Here is a 21,639-nt window from a genome sequence, read left to right on the forward strand (position 1 = left end):
AACAGCAACCAGAAAAACATTTATGTTAATGTGCATAAGCAATAAAAATTGAGTTAAACAATTAAAACTTACAAATTCTTATTTATTTAATATGAATATTGTTATGATACAATAAAGTTTGTTCATAGTTACCTGGCAGATATATATATAGCTGTATTTTCTGAAGTCCGACAGAATTTTAAAAACTTCCGACACACGCAGTGGTCGGCCAGGTGGTTAGTACCCATTCCCGCCGCTGGGAGGCGGGTATCAGGACCATTTTCCATTTTCTATTCATAATTTTTATTTCCACTGTCCCCTGAGGGGAGGTGGGTGGGTACTTGATTATATATATCTGGCCAGGTAAGTATGAACAAACTTTATTGTATCATAACAATATCATTTTGTTCATGAAACTTACCTGTCAGATATATATATAGCTGAATCCCACCTTTGGAGGTGGGAAGGGACAGAATAGAAAGGATTTTAGGAAACAAATGCATGCAGTGATTTACATCTTGGTTCCACCTGTTAGCATAGCTGGCTCATGGTTACTGCCACGTAAGTCTGCTTGTGCTACTAGAGTTGCCAGCGAGGTAGAGACCTATATAGCTGGTGCACTCCAGATGATCTGTCAACAGGGGCGAGACCACGACGTGACTAGACCATATTGACCATACCATGAGGGCTAAGAAGTAAAATAAATATATATATATATATATCACCACCTGACCAACCTAGCCAAAGTTAAGGTGTTTTAACTAAGGCTTAAGAGTTTAAGAAGTCGCCGTTGTCGGCGACTCATCAACTAAATTAAGAGCTCTTCCTAACCATTTTCTACCGGATAGGATGAGTGGTACTTCTTGCCCCCAAGATTGTGTCTGCAGACACGTATGGCCCTAGCGAGCAGCAGATCTCATATGCCATCTTCACATCTCGCAGGGAGTGTGAAGTGAACACAGAGTTGCTTCGCTAAAACATGGTACTCAGGATGTTGCTGAGTGCCATGCTCTGTTGAAATGCTTCCGAGGCCGCGCCCTCACCTCGTGAGCATTCAGATAAAAAGATTTCAAATCTTTGTGCAAACACAATGAAGGAGCATTTTTGAAAGAACTCCTTAACACTAAAGCCAGGGTGTTTCTTCGATATGGGCAAGTCTGGTCTTTTTCGGAACACTGCAGATTGCCCGAATGACTTCGACTTTCTTGAGTTTTATGTAGATAAAACTTGAGAGACCCGACAGGGCACAGGACTCTCTCTGGCTCCTGCCCACTAACTTGTGCCATCCTTGCTTCCAAGCTCCTGGTCCAAGGACAAAACGGGTTTCCATTCTTAGGCCACAACGGAAGGCTTAGAGAGCACACCGCCTTGTGTTCTCTAAAGCCAAAACTTGTGACGATGGCTTAAAATTTCACTAACCCTCTTTGTCTATTCTAGGGTGGTTAGAAGAAGGCCTTCCTGATCACATGCAAGAAGTTAACAGGTAGGAGAGGTTCGAATGCTTTAACATCAAGAACTTCAGACTACGTCTAAGTTCCATATTGAAAGCTTCGATCTGGACATGCACAGTCAGTCCGTCTGTACTAAAGTCAGGTGACCGACCAGTTGACCAGTCAGACGAATCAGGACAGCAAGGCTGTACCCTGAAGACCATAAGGCACTATTCTTCGCTGAAGGATGAGTGTCTGGACTGCCTGGGCGATTCAATCTAAGCAAACCTTGGGGGTGTATCAACGCAACCCAACGTCGTCAGCGAATCAACTCCTGACTCGAGCTTCTGGTGCCAGGAGAAAGGAGCGAGGAGCAAAAAGGCGATTCAGTCCCGAAGGAAGAATGCCTGACAGTCCAACCTGGTCTCATGTTACACGATCATCGGGGGTGTATAAACGCAACCGACTTCGTCAACAAGAAACTCAGGGCTACTATATGGTCCCAAAAAAAAAAAACAAAAAAAGCCTGATTCTCGCACGAGTGTCTGACTCCGAGAAAACAGGTGAGCACAAAAAGTAGATGGTGAGCGAGTTTCGAGATTCCACAACATATTTGCATATTCTTTAATAGTTGTGACTGCCAGCTTATCCCATTCTTCAGACGGAAATGGAAGACGGTAATCTTATTCCTGTCAACATCTCGATAGTCTGAACGTAGTCAGACCTCAGAGCGGAGAGGTTATAGGTACTTTTCGAGTTTAGAGTAGACCGACTCTCTCGGAAAAGGTCCTTGGAAAGTGAACTAGGAAGTATGTGACCTCTGTGAATCCAGGATTCTGAAGGCCAACATGGGGCGATCAGCGTCATTGTCGCTCCCTGTGACGTCATAAATCCTCTTATTACATTTTCATAAGCGATTGAAAAGGGGGAAAAGAGACTAAACATCCATCCCCGTTCAATATCATAGGATGGCGTTTAATGGTACGTCGATCCCGAGGAATCGGGACTAAGGGCGCAGAGAAGAAGCCCGCCTCTTCGTCCTCAACATATCGAAGAGAAGAATGAAGGGCGTCCCTAAAGTCTACACAACTCTCAACTTACTTCTAAGAAAGATTCCACTCGGAAGTGAATAGTTGCTGCGTCGATCGAGACGATTCGTACGGACTTTTGCAATCCTGTAACGAACCCTGTAGAGGATCGTTTATATTTTACGCCTGTTGTTATAATAGGCTCTTTCTCGTAAACTCGAACAAGGACCGAGAGAAGATACTTCTTAAGATATGAGAGAGCTGTGGAATATCAGAGTTGATCTGGACACTGGTTCCCAAAAAAAAACTCGTTTCGAGGACTGGAGGGACTACCGAATCGCTTTTACTTCTTTCAGATTAAGATCCAGGACATCTGAAACCCTATCCAGATGTCCGGCACCTTCTATCTATCACCTCAGGTGATAGACGCACTGAGAGATGTTCAGAATCATTCCTAAATCTAGAATAATTTTTCAGTTTCCCGGTAGGAAAAAACTGTGGTCTGAATTGCAGTCTATTCGGGGAAACAAACTTCTTCAGGAAGGAAATGGTCCCCAGCAAGCTCATCCATTCCCTCCCCGAGTATGCTTACTTCCCTAAATAAGGCTGCGCTTTGCCTAAGCAGGAGAGCAAATAAAGTGCAATGTTGCGGTAGACTCGTAGTTCCATATCGTGCGGTAACGAGCACCGAAAGGATTAAGAGATAACTCTGTTGAACATAGTAAGGCAAAACGAATGCAACGTTTATTCATTCACGTAAGAAATCCCCTCAATCTTAGGCTAAAGTCCGTGATGTAGGACAGAGATACAGATAGTCAGTCATCCCGCAGGAGAGACGTAACCGTCAGCACAGAGATACGGTTAGTCAGTCAATCCCGCAGGAGAGAAAGACGTAACCTACCGTGCATGACAGCGCACGATCTGTTACTGGCTCGGTTGGACTGGAGGTCTGGAGGACAGACACAGCGTGACAGCAGGCAGCAAGCAGCTTACGAACGTTGTCTCTTAACTTGTCCTGGTTGCCAGCTACCCTATTCTACGAAGAAATAGGTCCGTTATTTTTTGAGCAGAAGACTCTCAAGCTGGTATATTTAAGCGTAACAGAAAACGCTAAATATATAGATGCGTTTGTGTCGTCAGACTACCATACAACGGTAAAAGATAAATCGGAAACTCCTGGAAGGCTGCAGGGAGTAACGATTAAATGTCCTTTAAAATAGACAATAGACCTCTCGGTTGCCATCCGAAGAGTAACTACAGCAAGCGTTATGACTTGAACCAACCAGAAGTAAAATAACGCAAGGCAAAAAATGAAATTATATCACAATAAAGTTTGTTCTACTTACCTGGCAGATATATATAGCTGAATTCGGAAATACAGCTACATACATATCTGACAGGCAAGTTTCATGAACAAAACTTAAGAGAATCGAAGCAGTCGAAGCAGTCAGCTCAAGCTTCTTATGTTATTGGACATAAGCGTTCATTGACGTAGTCTACAAGTCTATTTCTTGTACGAGTCTGCGAATGACGAATGAGAGCTCTTCCGAATCTTGTCAATAGAGCTTATTCGCTTTACGCAATATCAAGTTAATGAGATGTTTGTCAATGAGAACTAACCCATTTACGGGACAAAGAGATAGTTTGTCAAAGAGGGGATACCCACTTACTTGACAAAACGAAAGTATATTGTCAATGGGGGAAAGTCACTGAATTGACAAAACGTAATCCAGGGAGTCGAGCATTTAATTCCGATTCCCGTCTCAAACGAGGAAGGGGCAAGAATCCTGTTAAGAGACTGGGCTTACGGCAAGTAGAACGACGATGTTCAATTCGGCAGCGTAGTCCCGACTAGAAACTAACAAAATCTATCATCTGAAAAACCCTTTCAGATGGGCTAAAAAGCTTGGAAAATTATCCTGGGAAGAGGAAGAAACTCTCCAACCAGCTTCCTCTCCCGTATCACAACTAATGCCTGCTAAAGACTTAAAATTATTGGCAGTATGGCAAAGGAAGTCCTGTCTTGCGCTTTCCTGAAGAGCGTCCTTTTGATGAGTGCCTTTGCAAGAATCCTACTGAACGTTGCCGAGAGTCCTGACGTGGGCAGACATCGAGCCTTACATAAACCCGTAACTGCCTTATCGCAAAGTCTTGACTGCGGTGTGGCAACTTAAATTTATTGGCAGAATGGCAAAGGTTGCGGTAGAGCAAACGAGATCTTCCTTAACTCCATCCACCTATGGGAAAAGCAATATTAATTGACAGAGACCTCTTGAATTCACGAAACCCGATGTCTTGCTGGGTTTCGAAGAAGAAGTTGTCTGTTCACTTTAAGCTTCCTCCGAAGCACTGCCTACTTCACATTCTTTGCAGGTGAGGTAGAAGGTATCACCGAAGGTAGAGGTAAAAATTCTTTAGGCCCCCAAATCTGAAACAAGAGCTTGAAGAGTTCAACAGAAACGTTCAGCCAGGCGACACACCTGGCGTGCGCTGGTGCACGCTCGGCGTCACTGGCGCGCGCTCGGCGTCCACTGGAGCGCGCTCGGCGTCCACTGGAGCGCGCTCGGCGTCCACTTGGCGTGCACCCGCGCGCGCCTGGAGTCCATCCGAGCGTCCCAGGCGTCCGCTCTCAAAAGCTTCCTGCTACTATGACTTCTTTTACGTATTTCTCGGTGGAAAGACGGACACGAGTTCAGGCGACGTTCGCCTTCTTACTTCTCACTGAAACGCATAACGAGAGAGAGAGAGAGAGAGAGAGAGGACGTGAAGCGTCCTCTTCTATAAAGCTTCTATTTAGAGGGCGCGAGTCCTTCCGAAAGCTCCAACCCCTGCACGGAGAGGACGCTTCGGAGGACGAGAAGCAAACTTTCAGGATTCGTGCACGCGCACGCACTTTGGCAGTCTGGGGATTTTCATCAGAAACTGCCGAAGGCACGCCAGATCGGTGGGGGTTCCTTGTAACCCTCCTTAGGCTTTCGACATGCTCCTCCCCTGGGTCCTGGAGTCAAGCAGAGGTCCCGGCCTAGAGCGAAACGAGGCCGATCTGACGCACCCTCCACTACACAATGGGGTATCACTGCACTTCTGCACTTCACTTTTACTCTCTAAAGCAAGCACTTTCGATTCTAAGATACGAATCGAAAGAGTATCAGAGAAAGGGCAATTCCTCTACAGACACTGCTTAGGGCCCGAAGGCAACACTGCAGGGTTAGGAGTTAACAATTACAAGAAGTAGCACTTCCCAGCAATGAAGGAGAGCGAGCACCTCTCGTAGACATATTCATAGCCCTAGGCCATACTACAGGTTGGCAAATAGTCTACAGGAAGGTTAGCAGGTTCACTACCCGGCTGACTTTTGTTACTGATTAATTGCGTACATACGAATCATACGTCTTCCTTACGGAATTAGACATGTTTACTGATTAATTGCGTACATACTAATCATACGTTCTTCCTTACGGAATAGACAAAGTCTCACACTCCTTACATGACAAATCTCAACAAAGAAGGGGAAGACCCATACTCCTCGTACATACCAAGTGCGGATCTACCGAAGCTTTCGGTAGCCACACCCTATCTTTGCAGACAACCCCGTCTGAAACTAGCCTAACTAGATTCAGATATTTTAAGCAAAAATGAATCAAATTCAAGTCAATTTAAGATAGCGTATGGGTTTTTTCTAGCCACAAATCCAAGTAAATAAATCAAAAGACAATTAGGATACTTAGCGGCAATGAAGTTTCCAAAATCCTAAGACGGAGGTACTGAAAACAGGTGTTTTCAGCACCGGCGACAGAAAAATTATGAATAGAAAATGGAATGGTTCCTGATACCCGCCTCCCAGCGGCGGGAATGGGTACTAACCACCTGGCCGACCACTGCGTGTATCGGAAGTTTTTAAAATTCTGTCGGACTTCAGAAAATACAGCTATATATATATCTGACAGGTAAGTTTCATGAACAAATTGTATTTTTTACAGCTAACATACCTTCGGTCTTAACATTAGGATAAATCTTCTGGAGCCAGATTGGAAACCGGTTTAAAAACAATCAAAAATTGTAAATGCAAGGAATCTGTTGGCATCTGGCCCAATGATAGCTGAGGTGGAAGAGTCAGAGACCTTGCTTCAACCTAGTGACGCATTTAGTCTTAATTTGTTGTAAACTATTTTAATACATGTGGGGAATTCTAACAGAACTGACAGAGCATATTTCCATTGACAATTTTTTAAGAAATTGCAAGTAACAGGCAATGTACTGGTAACCAAACTTACGAACAGATTGGATGCTGTGTTGACCTTGCTTGGTAGGTATGGCAATAATCTGACCCGCTGGCAGCTTACCAGTTTGTAGCACTGCTTGTCCCTAGAATAAAAAGAAAATTATTAAGAGAAAGAATATGTCTCTCCACCTAAGAATCACAGCAAAATTCAGTTACCCATTACAAACAAACAGCACTTACTCTTTTTGGCTTTTCCAGCTTGAGCCAATAATTTTTTTATGATAAGTACCCACCTATCATGCATCGCAAAGAAAGTTCCCACCTAAAGCACTCAGAATAGATCACATATCCACCAACTAACTAATCCTTTGGAACATTTTTTTTTTTGTCCAAAACAATATAGTAATGAATCTTGTATGGAATGGGAAATTCCAAAGCTACCTACAATAGATTCCCACCAGATTCTGCTTAGGCAAAATCTACTGTTGTTGAGGCTTGGTAACAAAGAAATTAACTAGTGGCAGACAAATGAGACGGAGGAGGATGGACCCATTCACTTGGTAAGCAATTACTTTTTTTTTTCTTTTTTTTTTCAGGAACAGGAAAAATGTGGGATGAGTCAAAGGAGAGATTATAACTGTCCTAAGAAGTGGGATTATCATAAACATGTCAATAACCAAGGATTCCCAAAACTTCAGTTTCACCACTTTGCAGATAGTATTGGGACCACTCCATCTGTATGACCTCCCCTAGCAATGGAACTGATCACCTAACAATTTCCAACAGCCTGAGATGCATCTGACTGATAGCTGTTAGGTGGCAAACCGTCTACATAAAAACCTCCATTGCCAACCTACAACGTGAAGGAGACTATTCCCTTGCTTGTTGACTTAATATCAAGGTTGTGTTTTTATTCGTTAATGCCACAGTCTCCCATCAACTGATCCTACAATGCTTGTAGTTCCAGAAGCACACCATCCATTTCAAAAACATTTCCAAGTCAGAATCCTGTGAAGTTCACATACTCAGCACAAATATGCCACTCAGCAGAAGTCACACACAAGGTTTGTCATCTAATCCCTAAACAAGATCCTCCTTCAATTTCTTATTAAATCATATACTCGTATAACGCGTGATCAGTTGCTTCATACAATTCTGCAGCAAATGCAGGTAAGTACTTCTGCAAGCCAAGAATTTCTCAACAGAATACAGGTGATTAAGATTTTCCATAGCCAAGCTGGCAAGCAGAGAACAACTAACCCTAGTTATGAACTGAACTGAATACTATAGGGTTTAAGCCACAAGCACTAGGACCTATGAGGTCAGTCAGCACTGAAACTGAAATTGACAGTAAAAGGTATGGAAGTGTAACAGAAAGAAAACCCTCACAGTTGCACTATGAATCAACTGTTAGGAGAGGTTTGGAAAGTATTAAGATGGAAGAAACATATTATGAAAGGAGGTAAAGTAAAAGAAAATGGATTTGCAGCCAGGGGCCAAGGGTATGCTGTAAAGAACCTCAAGTAATGCCTATGGTGCACCTGATGGCACTACTCCTTGTTAAAAGACATTTACAAGGAAACCTTTCCTCTCTGTTTAAGGTGAAATGAGAAATGTGCTATGCTTGTGTGTTTACAGTGGTCAAATATTTGAAATGGATATCAAAAAACTTATCTGGGAAAAAAAAAATAAACATAGAAATCCTTACTTGTATTCTTCCTGATCATGAAAAGACCTAAATCACTTAATTTTTTCCCATCTTTATATGGGGCCGTTGTTTGTAAAGTCTTTTCCATCTGCAATCATGCACCATAACCTCACTCACATTCTTCTCCTACATGTCCCTGTTAACTGTCTCTCCATCTCATTTTTGGTCTACCTCTCCTTGTTCCAGGTACTTCCATGTTCATGGTTCTTTTACATACAGAATCTCCTCTCCTCTTATAACATGCCCAAACCATTGCAATCATCTCCAGTGCAGCAGCTTTCATCCTTCTCTCTTGTGCTTTTTTCATGGGCCATGTTTCACAATTATGCATCAACACAGGTCAAAAGATAGCCCACTTTGCCAGATATACTTTATCAGAGGAGTATCGTCGGCACTTGACGATAGCTTGAGAAGCTGGTCTTGGAAAGCCTTTCTTGCACAGGAGTCTCTGATAGCAAGAACCCTGTCAAGGCCAGAGAAGACAAACCCTGAAGAAGCCGCCAAAAATGGGGTTGTTCAAGAAGCCAAGTCTTGTGAGGCGGTAGTCTTGGGAACTTAGCTAGGAGTTCTATCAGATCTAGGAACCACTCATTTGTCAGCCAAAAGGGTGCTACTAGAATCATGGACACTTTCTGGTACCTCTGGAATTTGTTTATTACTTGCCTGATCATACTCAAGAGGTGGAAAGGTATAGAGGTGTTTGCCTGACCAGTCTTGAAGCATTGCATCTATTGCCCACACAACCAGATCTGGGACTAGCAAGCAGAGGAGAAGCCTAAGGTTTTTTGATGTGGCAAACAGATCCAAGATCAATGTTCCCCATAACTTCCGGAGATCCAGGCAAACTTGAGTCTAGTGTCCATTCTGTCAGCAAGATTTGTTTCTAGCGGCTCAGTTCATCCGCCAGAATGCAGTTTTCCCTGAATGAATCGAGTCAGAAAGGTGGTTCGATTTCGATCTGCCAAAAGATATTTTGTTACCTCGTAAAGGGAAAAAGTGTGTTCCCCTTGGTTCTTTATGTAAGACAAGGCAGTCATATTGTCCGAGTGTACAGTTACTACCTTGTTGAATACTTCCGACCTGAAGTACTGAAGTCCTAGGAGTACTGCTTTCAATTCTTTGACATATATATGCCAATTCTCTTGTTACTGAGACCACTTTCCCCAAGACTTCCTTGTCTCATAAGATTGCTCCCCAATCTAGTTTCGATGCATGAATAAAAGTCTATGTTGGGGCTCACTGGAATGAGGGATTTCCCTTCCAAAATTCTTCGTTCTACACTGCACCAACTTAGATCTACCGTAACTTTATTTTGGGAGTCACTGGGAACACTACGGAATCTGGGACCATCTTCCTGTCCCAGTTTATTCTTAAAAAAATACTGAAGCGGTCTTACATGAAGTCTGCCCAGGTGAACGAACTATTCTATTGATGATAATGTACATAGAAGACTCACTGATTTAGAAGGAAAAACTTGACTGACTTCAGACATGATTCTACTCTTTTCAAGGATGAAGAAACCCAAAAACTCCAAGTGTCTATTATAATTATCATCCATAAATACATAATCTATTAAGTAGGAATTAATTGAGATTTCTAAGTATTTATCATAAAGCCCAAGCTAACAGAAAGGTTATCTGGAGGTCCTACAAACACTTTAACTCTGATTGGGCTCAAAGGAACCAATCATAGAAATAAGAGGATATCCTTATTTACACCAAATCTAGCCATTTTGCTAAGGGGGTAGAACTCTTGTACAAACTGTGGTGCCTTCGATAGACCAAAACAGTGCGCAGAATTGGAACACTTTGTTCTCCTAGACAAACCTTAGGAATTTCCGTGATTCCTGGTGTACAGGAACGTGGAAATATACATTCTGTCAACAGACCCCAATGACCTCCCTTAGGCTACCAGTTTGACTCCTCCCAGGTTTAGGTATGTCATTGACCTTTATCTTGGAGAATCAGCGGTCCGGGTAGCCACTCCTCAAACACTGCACTTGTACTAGGTGCTACCGGGCGGTAAACAGACACAACTGACACTAGGTGCCTTGGGTGCTCCAAAACACTCTTACCATCCATAAGGACCTTCAAAGACATGGCTAGCTGTGAAAGCGATTCAACAAACAATTAAAATTTTGAGACTGGTTATGATGTTGGGTTTGGAAGTGAGCGAACTGGGTAGAGTGGTTACAGACAGAGAACTGGGAAAAGGGCAAATAGAAAATGACAAATTTGTAACTAATTTGTATTTTTCATAACTAACAAACCTGAGGTCTTAATATTAGGATTAACTAGTGCCAAGCTGGAAACCGGTAGAATTAAAATTCAACTTGTGCGATCTAGGGACTGTTTTTTTTTTTGCCCATCTATACCAGGTCATGGGACATGTATACCCAGAATGCCCTCGGCGTCGTGTGACCAACCCACCAGTTATACTTCTAACCCAATTAGACTGCTAGAGGGGTGGTTCGAGGTGGGCCTTTAACTGTTAAGACCTCAGGTTTGTTAGTTATGAAAAATACAAATTAGTTGCAAATTTGCCATTTGTTCATATACGAAACAAACCTTCGGTCTTAACGTTAGGATAGACTTACTTATTGGAGGGAGATAAGTCTCTAACTGACTGTGAGTTTGCCACCTAAATCCATTTCCGAATATTAGGAGCATTGTAAAAGATTGGACTATAAACCTTTGAACCAAATATATAAGGAAATCTATTGGTTTCCTTCACTGGGTGCTGGTATCATGCCATGGTTTACAAACTGGGGAAAAAAGAGGACCCTCCATTCTCATAAACCACTCTTGTCCCTTGTATCTGGATCTACCATCACCCCTCCCTTCCTTATTACCGAGAGGGGTGTGTTGCTACTGAAAAAAATACTATACTCTAACATAACTTTACAGTATGGCTAACACTCTAACATAACTTTACAGTATGGCTAACCACCTTACCTGCATCTAGTCCGTTCCAGCTCATGATGGTACTCCCCCTCATACTGCCCGTAGGTAAAGGAGCAGAAAGAAAAGTAGTAAAGAAAAAAAGACCAGTCATCCCATTCATTCTACTTTCATACTTTCAACTTAGACTAGACACAAACTGACCCGTCAGGGGTACTGAATGAGCTATACCACTTGCTGGCCCGCCACCACTGGACCCAAGGAAAAGGTATCCAAGGATCTATGGGCAACGTCTTTTAAATAAAAGGAAGTGAAAGTCGTTTGGCATTTCCAAACACCAGCTTTCAGAATTTTCTCCACAGACATATTCTTCTTGAATGCCAAAGAAGCACTCAAGCCTCTAATGTCATGAGCCCTAGCCCTCTCCTGGCTATCTGACCCCTTGTCCTCTATCATGTAGGCATTCCTGATCATTTCTCTTAGCCAAAAATGATATTGTAATGATACAATAGTTTGTTCATACTTACCTGACAGATATATATATAGCTGTATTTCCCGAAGTCCGACAGAAATTAAAAAACTTACGACACACGTAGTGGGAGTCAGGTGGTTAGTACCCAATCCTGCCGCTGGGAGGTGGGTATCAGGAACCATTCCCATTTTCTATTCATAATTTTTATTTCCACTGTCTCCTGAGGGGAGTGGGTGGGTACTTAATTATATATATCTGCCAGGTAAGTATGAACAAGCTTTATTGTATCATTACAATATCATTTTGTTCATGAAACTTACCTGTCAGATATATATATAGCTGAATCCCACCTTTGGTGGTGGGAAGAGACAGAATAGAATTTTTAGGAAACATATACATGCAGATAATTGATATCTTGGTTCCTTACCTGTTAGCATAGCTGGCTTCGTGGTTACTGCCACGTAAGTCTTGCTTGTGCTACTAGAGTTGCCAGCGAGGTAGAGACCTATAAGCTGGTGCAGTCAAGATGATCTGTCAACGGGGGCGTGACCACGATGTGACTAGACCATTGACCATACCATGAGGGCAACGAAGTAAAAAACCACCTGGCCTAGTCTACCAAAGGTATCCCACTAAACTAGACTAAATGAGGGAGATCCGCCTCGGCAGTCGCCCCACACCAAAAAACACACACACAATTAAAATCTCACCTAACCACTAAAGGATAGGTTGAGTGCTACCTCCTGCCCCCAAAACAGTGTCTGCAGCAACGTATGGTCCAAGCGACGAGCAATGTTCGTATGTCGCTTTCACCTCCCGCAGGTAGTGTGAAGCGAACACCAAGTTGCTCCGCCAATATGTGGCACTCAAAATGTCACTGAGTGCCATATTTCTGTGAAAGGCTATCGAGGTCGAAATAGCCCTCACCTCGTGGGCATTCACTTTTAAAAGCTTCATGTCACTATCACTGCATGAGGAATGAGCTTCCTTAATGGTGTCTCTCAAGAAGAAAGAAAGCGCGTTCTTCGACATGGGAAGATCAGGCTTCTTGACAGAGCACCACAAAGTTGCCCGAAGGTCCTCTACAGTCCTTCGTTTTGTCTACATAGAATTTGAGAGCCCTGACAGGGCACAGGACTCTCTCTGGCTCACGACCCACGATATCTGTCAAACCCTTGATTTCAAATGTCTTGGGCCAAGGGTTGGAAGGGTTTTCGTTCTTTGCTAAGAACATAGGGCTTAAAGAACAAACTGCATCGGAGTTCTTAAACCCAACATGCTTGCTTATAGCCTGGATCTCACTAACTCTCTTCGCCGTCGCCAGAGCAGTTAGAAAAAATGTTTTCCTTGTAAGGTTTCTAAGCGAAGCTAAGTTGAGCGGTTCAAATTTGCTGGACATCAGAAACTTAAGAACAATGTCTAAGTTCCAAGAAGGAACTCTTGGTTGAGATACCTTCGAAGTCTCCAAAGATTTCAGGAGATCATGAAGGTCTCTGTTATTGGCTAAGTCCAGCCCTCTATGCCTAAAGACTACAGAAAGCACACTCCTGTAGCCCTTTATCGTAGGCACCGCTAAGCGAACTTCATTCCTCAAGTAGAGAAGGAAGTCTGCGATCTGGCTCACAGAGGTAGAGGTGGAGGAAATGCCTTTCTTCCTGCACCAGCTCCGAAAAACAGCCCACTTGGATTGGTATACGGCAATAGAGGAAGGTCTCCTTGCCGTTGCGATTGCTTTAGCTACAGATCTTGAAAAAACCCTCACTCTGGCCAACTTCTGGATAGTCTGAACGCAGTCAGACTCAGAGCGGGGAGGTTTTTTGTGATACCTCTCAAAGTGGGGCTGTTTGAGTAGATCTATCCTTGGAGGCAGAGTCCTCGGAAAGTCTACTAGGAAAGACATGACCTCTGTGAACCAGTTGGTCGCTGGCCAGAAGGGGGCGATGAGAGTCATCCTCGCTCCCTCTGATGCCGCGAATTTCCTTATTACCTCCCCTAGGATCCTGAACGGGGGAAAGGCTTATACGTTTAGTCCAGTCCAGTCCCAAAGAAGAGCGTCTACTGCTACTGCTCCTGGGTCTAGAACTGGTGAGCAGTACAGCGGAAGTCTCATTGTCCTGGAAGTTGCGAAGATGTCTACGAGCGGACATCCCCATAACTTCCACAACCTCTGGCATACTTCCTGATGAAGGGTCCACTCCGTCGGCAGCAGTTGACCTTGCCGACTGAAGAGATCTGCATGGACGTTTTCTACCCGATACAAATCTTGTCAGGATAGAGACATCGTGTGCCTTCGCCATAACAGGATTACTTTTGCAAGGAAGAACAGGGATTGAGAGTGGGTTCTTCTCTGTTTCTTGAGGTATGCCAGGGCTGTGGTGTTGTCCGAGTTGATCTGCACCACCTTGCTGGAGACTTCGTCCTGAAAGAACTGGAGCGCCAGATGAACTGCTGCCAGCTCCTTGAGGTTTATGTGCCAGGACACCTGTTCCCCTCTCCAGGTGCCTGACACTCCTCCCCCCCCAGTGTTGCTCCCCACCCCGCGGAAGACGCGTCGGAGAACAACACTAGGTCGGGGCTCTGAAGCTTGAGGGAAAGACCCTATGCAAGCTTCAAAGGGTCGGTCCACCATCTTAGGTGTTCCTTCACCTCTTCCGATAACACCAGAATTGATTCCAAGTCGTTTTGGTGCTTCCAATTGTTTGCCAGGAAGAATTGAAGAGGTCTGAGGTGCAACCTCCCTAGGGAAACAAACTTCTCCGTGAGGAAATGGTCCCCAGCAGACTCATCCATTCCCTCACCGAGCATGATTCTTTCCCCAGAAAGGCTGACACTTTGCTTAAGCAATCTAGTTTGTCGCCCCCTGGGACAGAAAAAGCCCGAAAAGCCACTGAGTCCATCTGAATCCCCAGATAGACTAAGGACTGAGAAGGGGTCAGATGTGACTTTTCGAGTTTACAAGAAAGAGCCCCAGGGGACTTCGTTAAAGACAAGGTCGTGTGAAGGTCCTCCAGACACTGGTCTTTCGAGGAGGCTCGTATGATCCCAGTCGTCCAGGTAGAGAGAGATCCTGACTTTGGAAAGATGAAGCCACCTCGCAATGTTCTTCATCAGTAGGGTGAATACCATCAGAGCAGTGCTGAGTCCGAAGCAGAGAGCCCTGAATTGAAACACTTTTCCTTTCAGGACAAACCGCAGGTAGGTTTCCTCGACTGGGGGTGGATGGGGAGGGGCGTGAAAATACGCGTCCTGGAGAGCTAGTGAAGCCATCCAATCCCCCGGTCTTAAGGCTCCCATCACTGACTGAGGTGTCTCCATCTTGAACCTCTGCTTGATGACAAAGAGGTTCAGGCTGCTGACATCGAGTACCTGTCGCCATTCTCCCGACTGCTTTGGCACCAGGAACAGTCGGTTGTAAAATTAAAAATTTCGGGGGAGTTCAGGTCGGAGACCTGTTCTACGGCATGTTTCACGATCATCTGATCTAGCAGATCGTATAGCCACTTTGTTGCTTTTCTCCGCCCCGATAAGAAGGTGAATATCCCTGGGTGTCGTAGACAGCGGGGGTGGTTTCAGGAACGGGATCCGGTAACCCTTCTTTATGATGTCTAAGGACCATTTGTCCGCACCTCTCTCAGGCTTGCACAAACAGCTGAAGCCTGGCTCCAACAGGTGACTGAAGGACTTCTGTCTCACTTCTTGTTCTTGGCAAGCGCAGTGGCTCTGCCTCTGGAAGTGCCTCTTCCTCGAGGGCAGGGTTGCCAGATTTTCAAGGCTAAAAGTTGCCAATGATTGCTAGAAAAGTTGCCAAAAGTTCCCTAACCTCCCTTTTCCACTAATAACCCTTGATATTTAGCCAAAAAACATCCTTCCTTAATGCATTCTCTAGTTTACCTGTGCATTTGCCATAAAATGAGAGAAACTTGAATTTTCACAAGGTATCATAAATCGTTGTGTTGAAACTTTGTACTGATACAAATAGGTAGTTTTCGATTGCATTTATTATCTCAGTAAGGGGTGTCATTAGGGGGGGGGGGCAACTGTCCCCCAAAGAATCAAACTGGCCCCCCCCCTTCCTGCCCCAAGCCCCAATAAGTAACAACAGCTGATTTTCCATTATTCCTGCCAAAATTCAAATGTGTTATCACATTAAGTTTACTATCTATCTATTAGCTACCAGTGAGGATGAGATAAATAAACAGTAATGGAGTCTATGGATTTTGTTGAAATACCTTTTGTGTCAATGACAGGGCTTAGGCCTACACGTCAAATTCTTATATTTTGAGGCAATGACAGGGCATAGGCCTACACGTCAAAATTCTTATATGAGGCAATGCCAGGGCTTAGGCCTACATGTCAAATTCTTATATTTTGAGGCAATGACAGGGCATAAGCCTACACATCAAATTCTTATATTTTGAGAAAATGACAGGGCATAAGCCTACACGTGAAATTCACATATTTTGAGCCAATGATAGGGCATAACCCTACACGCCAAATTAACATATATTTTGAGGCAATGACGGGATAGGCCTACACATCAAATTCTTATATTTTGAGGCAATGTCAAGGCATAGACCTACACATAAATTCTTATATTTTGAGACAATGTCAAGGCATGACCTATACATAAAAATTCTTATATTTTGAGACAATGACAGGGCATGGGCCTACACGTCAATTTCTTATTGCAAATGGTTTTCTAACCGTATCTGTTGGAAATAGGGTAGTCTATCTTGTTATTAATATAGTAGTTTCAAGTTGAAACTTTCAACTCCACGATATATAATGTATAAGTATACAGTGGAATGTACACTTATAAGCAAGATTACATACACACATATGCGTGGATGCCAATCTTAGGACTGTCTCAGCCTTACACCAACTATCAAGCTGCTTTCAATGACTATACTGAAAATATATTTTACTAAATGGATAAATTATATTGCTGTGACGAGTAAATATAAGGCTGCTGTAGTGTTTCTATGAGAATGAAGGCTATGGTAGGAAGGCATCATAAGATTAGAATTAGAAAAATGTATGACAGCTGAAAGTTATGTATGAGATGATCCAAACCAGTCTGCGACTGCGAGTAGCCCATGCTTCATTTGGTTTTGGGGGTTTTGGGGCATTCTTATTGAGTCCTGTCCTCCTCTCTCTCCTCTCTCTCTTCTCTCTTCTCGTCTCTCTCTCTCTCTCTCTCTCTCTCTCTCTCTCTCTCTCTCTCTCTCTCTCTCTCTCTCTCTCTTTGTTGTTAGGAGAATATTCTAGGGCAGACAATATTCATAAAGATCTCGATTACTTTTGATTGAAGCATTACTAAATTTCAGTTAAGAGTAGGCGGATAATTCTTTGCGCCAATATTTTATGAATAGGCCTATGTTTATTCTGCAATGTTTAGGATACCATATGAAAAATTTTGGAAGACACTACAAGCACTATAACAGCAGCAACAAACAAGAATAAACACAAGAACCAAAATAAAACAGTTGAATATAAGATAGGCCTATAATTCAAAAGCGTCATAAGATGCGTAAACCGACAAAAAGGCATACTCCCTTATAGGTCTACGTAATTTTTATGATCGTGTTATCGAAAGGAAAGATACTATACACACAGACACAACAATAAATCGTACTAATATCACTTATAACTCTATATGAAACTCAAGCAAAATATCACAGCAACTCTCCAACACAACACACAAACGTGGCTGTGGCGGCAAAAAACGTCGTTCTTAATTCGTGATTACTCAGGTGAGAGTGGAGGTTTGACCTTTGTATTGGCAAAGAAATTAATTTCAAACTATTCTGGCTGTGAATGGTAAGCGGCAAAGCATAATTGTGGACTTTGCAGTAGAAATTTTGCAACAATCGTTCAGAAAATCAAACAATATATTGTTGATAACCGAAAGTTGCCAACAAGTTGCCATTTTCGGTAGTAGTTTGCCAACCACAAAATTCTGTTGCCAACCACCTCAGAAAGTTGCCAACTTTCATGATTTTGGCACCAAAGTTGCCAACTTGGCAACCCTGCTCGAGGGCTGGTCTCGAGAAGAACTACCTTGAAAGGGGCTTCGATTTCTTGAGAATCGAAAACTCCCGACGACGAAGGTACCCCAGGTCTCCTTGAAGATTGTGCGAGGAGATCTTGCGTGGCCTTCTCCTGGAGACTGGTAGCAATATCTTTAACCATAGCCTGGGGGAAGAGATGATCCGAAAAAGGAGCAAAGAGCAAATCTGCCTTTTGTGACGGAGAGACGGATTTAGCTGTGAAATTGCAAAACAGGGATCTCTTCTTCAAGAGCCCTGTGCAAAAGTGAGCTGTTAGCTCCTCCGAACCATCTCTGACGGCCTTGTCCATACACACATTACGCTGGAACCAGCTCCCCCAGGCTAATCGATTCGGAACTCCTGACTTGGCATCCAGAACTCCCAGACAACCAATCTAGAAAGTTAAAGACCTCTAACGTTTGAAAGAGGCCTTTAAGGTGGTGGTCCATTTCCGTAGTAGACCAGGAAACTTTCGAAGAGGACAAGTGAGACCTCCTCGAGGCATCCACAATGCTTGCGAAGTCTCCTTGGGCTGACGAGGGAAGTCTAATGCCTACTTCTTCTCCCGTCTCGTACCATATGCCTGCTTTCCCACTAAGTCTTGAAGGTGGAAGAGCAAATGAGGTCTTTCCCTGAGACTTCCTTTTCTCCATCCAGTCATGGGCTTTACGAACAGCCCTCTTTGTCGAAAGGGACTTCTTCATCCTGACAAATCCCGAGACTTTATTGATCTTGGAAGAAGAAAGTTGAGAGGGAGGAGAGCGAGGAGCTTCAGGATGAAAAGTATCTCCGAACTCCGATTGAATAAGGCGGGTCAAGACCTGGTATCAGAAGAGACCGGAGCCAACGGTTTCTCATCATCAACTTCAACCGAAGCGTCGCTAACCTCTGCTTCTGACACAGGTGAAGTCGGAGGAAGTAAGGCTGAACCTAGACTATCCGGTCTAAAGTTTCCAAGAGGAGCGTTGCTGTGAAGTGTTTTTTTGAAGGCAAAGCTGACTCTTTAATAGTAACTCCGGTTGCCTCTCTAAGTCCCGAAGTAACTTGCAAAGGATCCTCAAAACAGGTGGGTGATCGACGAAATTCCCCACATCCACGTCCACCCGCCGAGCGTCCGCTGGCGCACACCTGGCGTCCACTGGCGCGCGCCTGCTTCTACTGCGCGTTGATTGGCATCCACTGCGCGCTCCTGGCGTCCGCCTGGCGCACGCTTGGCGTCCACTGGCGTGCGTATGACGTTCACTAAAGCGCGCTTAACATCTCGCGCACGCTCCGCTTCCGCTGGTGCACTCTTAGTTGTCACTGGCGTTCGCTTGGCGTCCGACCGAGCGTCAAGATCATGTACTAGCACCGAAGCGTCCACGCAAATATCGAGCCCTCGCACAGCAAGCTTACGAGCGGGTAACTACCGCTTCATGCGAAGAGCGGAAACTTCCTCTTCGCGTCCTCTAGAGAAGCCGCACAAACTCTAGCAGGTGACGAAAGTGGAGAGAGAGCGAGCGAGGATAAGAGAGGGAGACCTTCTAGATCTCTTCACTGGTAGACTGTCATCCTTTCTGCAAGTTGTTGCTGCAACGAGCGCAGGATCTTCTCAGTAGGAGAAGATTCCCTGTCAGGAGACGGGCTGATTCTGTGAGAAGGCGAGGGGCGAGGGGACGCCTTCTTCCTTCTCCCAAGAACTGCCGCAGAACGCGCTCGGGAGCGACTGGGGCGCTCAAAAAAGTCATCATCAGATGACTCTTTACGTTTCTTCTGTGGCGGGAAGGCTGTGAACACACACTCAGGCGAAGATCGCCGCTTGAGAGCAAAAACTGGACGTGAAGCGTCACGATCACCAACGCTCCTTTTCAGCGGGCGTGAAACTGACTGAGAGCTCCACCCCTTGTGCGGGGAGGAAGCCTCTGAAGAAGAGAAACACTCTTTGAGGAGACGTGCACGCGAACGCTCCTTGGCAGTCTGGGTAGCGTCAACAGATACTGCCGAAGGCACGTCAGATCGGTGGGCGTTCCCCGTAACCCTCCTGCGGCTTTCGACATGCCCTCTCCCTGAAACCTGGGAGTCCGGCAGCGCTCTAGGCCTAGAGGCGAAATGGGGCCGATCTGACGCACCCTCCACAAACGAAGGAGCACTGTCACTGCACTTTGCACCTTCACTTTTGCCTTCTAAGGCGAGCACTTTAGATTCTAAATTACAAATCGACTCTAAGATTAACGTAAGTGTATTACCCTCCACAGACACTGTTTCAGGGCCCGAAGGTAACACTACAGGGTTAGGAGTAGTGATTAAAGGAGGGTTAGTAGGAGAAACATTAACTTCCTGATGTTTACCTGAAACGCTCCTGGAGGAAGACCACCTTAACCTATCCCGTTCAAGCTTACGAAGATAGGACTCATACGCTCTCCATCCAGAATCTGAAAGACACACATTCCTTGCAGCGACTTTCATACATACAATCATGCTCCCTGCAACTCTTACACAAAGTATGAGGGTCTACTGATGCTTTCAGTAGCCTACCTCGACATTCACTCTTGGTGCAAAACCTGGCGCTAGCCAAACTAGAACCAGACATCTTATTTAAAGAGAAATCAAGCCAAAATCAATCAAATCCACAATTAACGTGTGCCTAGCCACCGATCCAAAAGTCAAGATACCAAAAAATCAAAAAGGGGTAGTTATAGTAGCCAAGTTTCCTAAATTCAAGACGGAGGTGCTGAAAACTGTTGTTTACAACACCGGCGACAGAAAAATTATGAATAGAAAATGGGAATGGTTCCTGATACCCGCCTCCCAGCGGCAGGAATGGGTACTAAACCACCTGACTCCCACTACGTGTGTCGTAAGTTTTTTAATTTCTGTCGGACTTCGGGAAATACAGCTATATATATATCTGACAGGTAAGTTTCATGAACAAACGATATTGTATTTCTGGACACTTCCTTATTGTTCCGTCCTGTACTTACGAACAACCTCCGGCACCCCGAATGCCATTGACTTCCAACCTCTCGAGTGCTTTACAATAGATGACATGCCATGTAGTTCCCCCCACCATTTTGGTTGAAGCTAGGGCCAACAAGACGACTGTCTTCAGGGTCAGGCTCCTATCTGTGGACTGCCTTAGTGGTTCATAGGGGGGTTTTGTCAGACTACTGGGTACCATGGTCAAATCCAAATCTGGGGCTTTCAGTTCCTTTGATGAACGACTCCTCAAAGCTCTTCATCAACATGGCCAACTCCCAAGAAGATGAAAATGTCCACGGCCTTTCATGTGGTAAAGACCCGAGGCTAGAGCCACCCTGTACCCCTTCACTGCAGACACAGACATATGCTTTCTGTCCTGAGATATATCAGAAAGTCTGCTAATTGCTGAATAGTGGTACAGAGTGGAGACAAGTTCCCTCTACGACACCAATCACAGTATGCTGACCATTTTCCTTGGTATACTGCTGCCGATGACTTTCTGATATTTCCTGCCGTGTGCGCTGCTGCTTTTTGCGAAAATCCTCTTGCTCGCAAGAGATACTCGACATCTCCACCCGTGAAGTGATAAAGACTTCACCGACCGGTGGTACCTCTCCATGTGCGGCTGACATAGCAGGTTGTTCCATGGGGGTAACTCTCTCTGCACGTCTTATCAGGAGTTCCAAGAGGTCCGGAAACCATTTCGCCTTTGGCCATAACGGAGCTACCAGAGTCATTCTGAGACCACATTACCCTGTTCAGAACCTGACGGATTAGACAAAATGGAGGAAATGCGTAAACGTCCAAATTGTCCCATGGGTGTTGTAGAGCATCTTCTGCTACTGCCTCTACATCCGGACTACCGAACAATACACTCCCAACTTTTTGTTGT

At 44.5% G+C, this 21,639-nt stretch overlaps 1 protein-coding gene across 1 annotated transcript in view; it reads right to left on the reverse strand.

The window, feature by feature from the left end:
* LOC135212806 (transcription factor Dp-1-like) overlaps positions 1-21,394 on the reverse strand; it is a 185,900-nt gene extending 164,506 nt beyond the window's left edge. The window contains exons 1-2 of the mRNA XM_064246577.1: positions 21,203-21,394; positions 6,712-6,802 (exon numbers count right to left, since the gene is read on the reverse strand). Coding sequence (XP_064102647.1) covers positions 6,712-6,802; positions 21,203-21,394 — 283 coding nt within the window. The remainder of the gene's footprint in view (positions 1-6,711; positions 6,803-21,202) is intronic.
* Between the last annotated feature and the right edge of the window lie 245 nt (positions 21,395-21,639).

The sequence above is a fragment of the Macrobrachium nipponense genome, chromosome 41 (assembly GCF_015104395.2).
Source record: "Macrobrachium nipponense isolate FS-2020 chromosome 41, ASM1510439v2, whole genome shotgun sequence".
Taxonomy (NCBI): Eukaryota; Metazoa; Arthropoda; class Malacostraca; order Decapoda; family Palaemonidae; genus Macrobrachium; species Macrobrachium nipponense.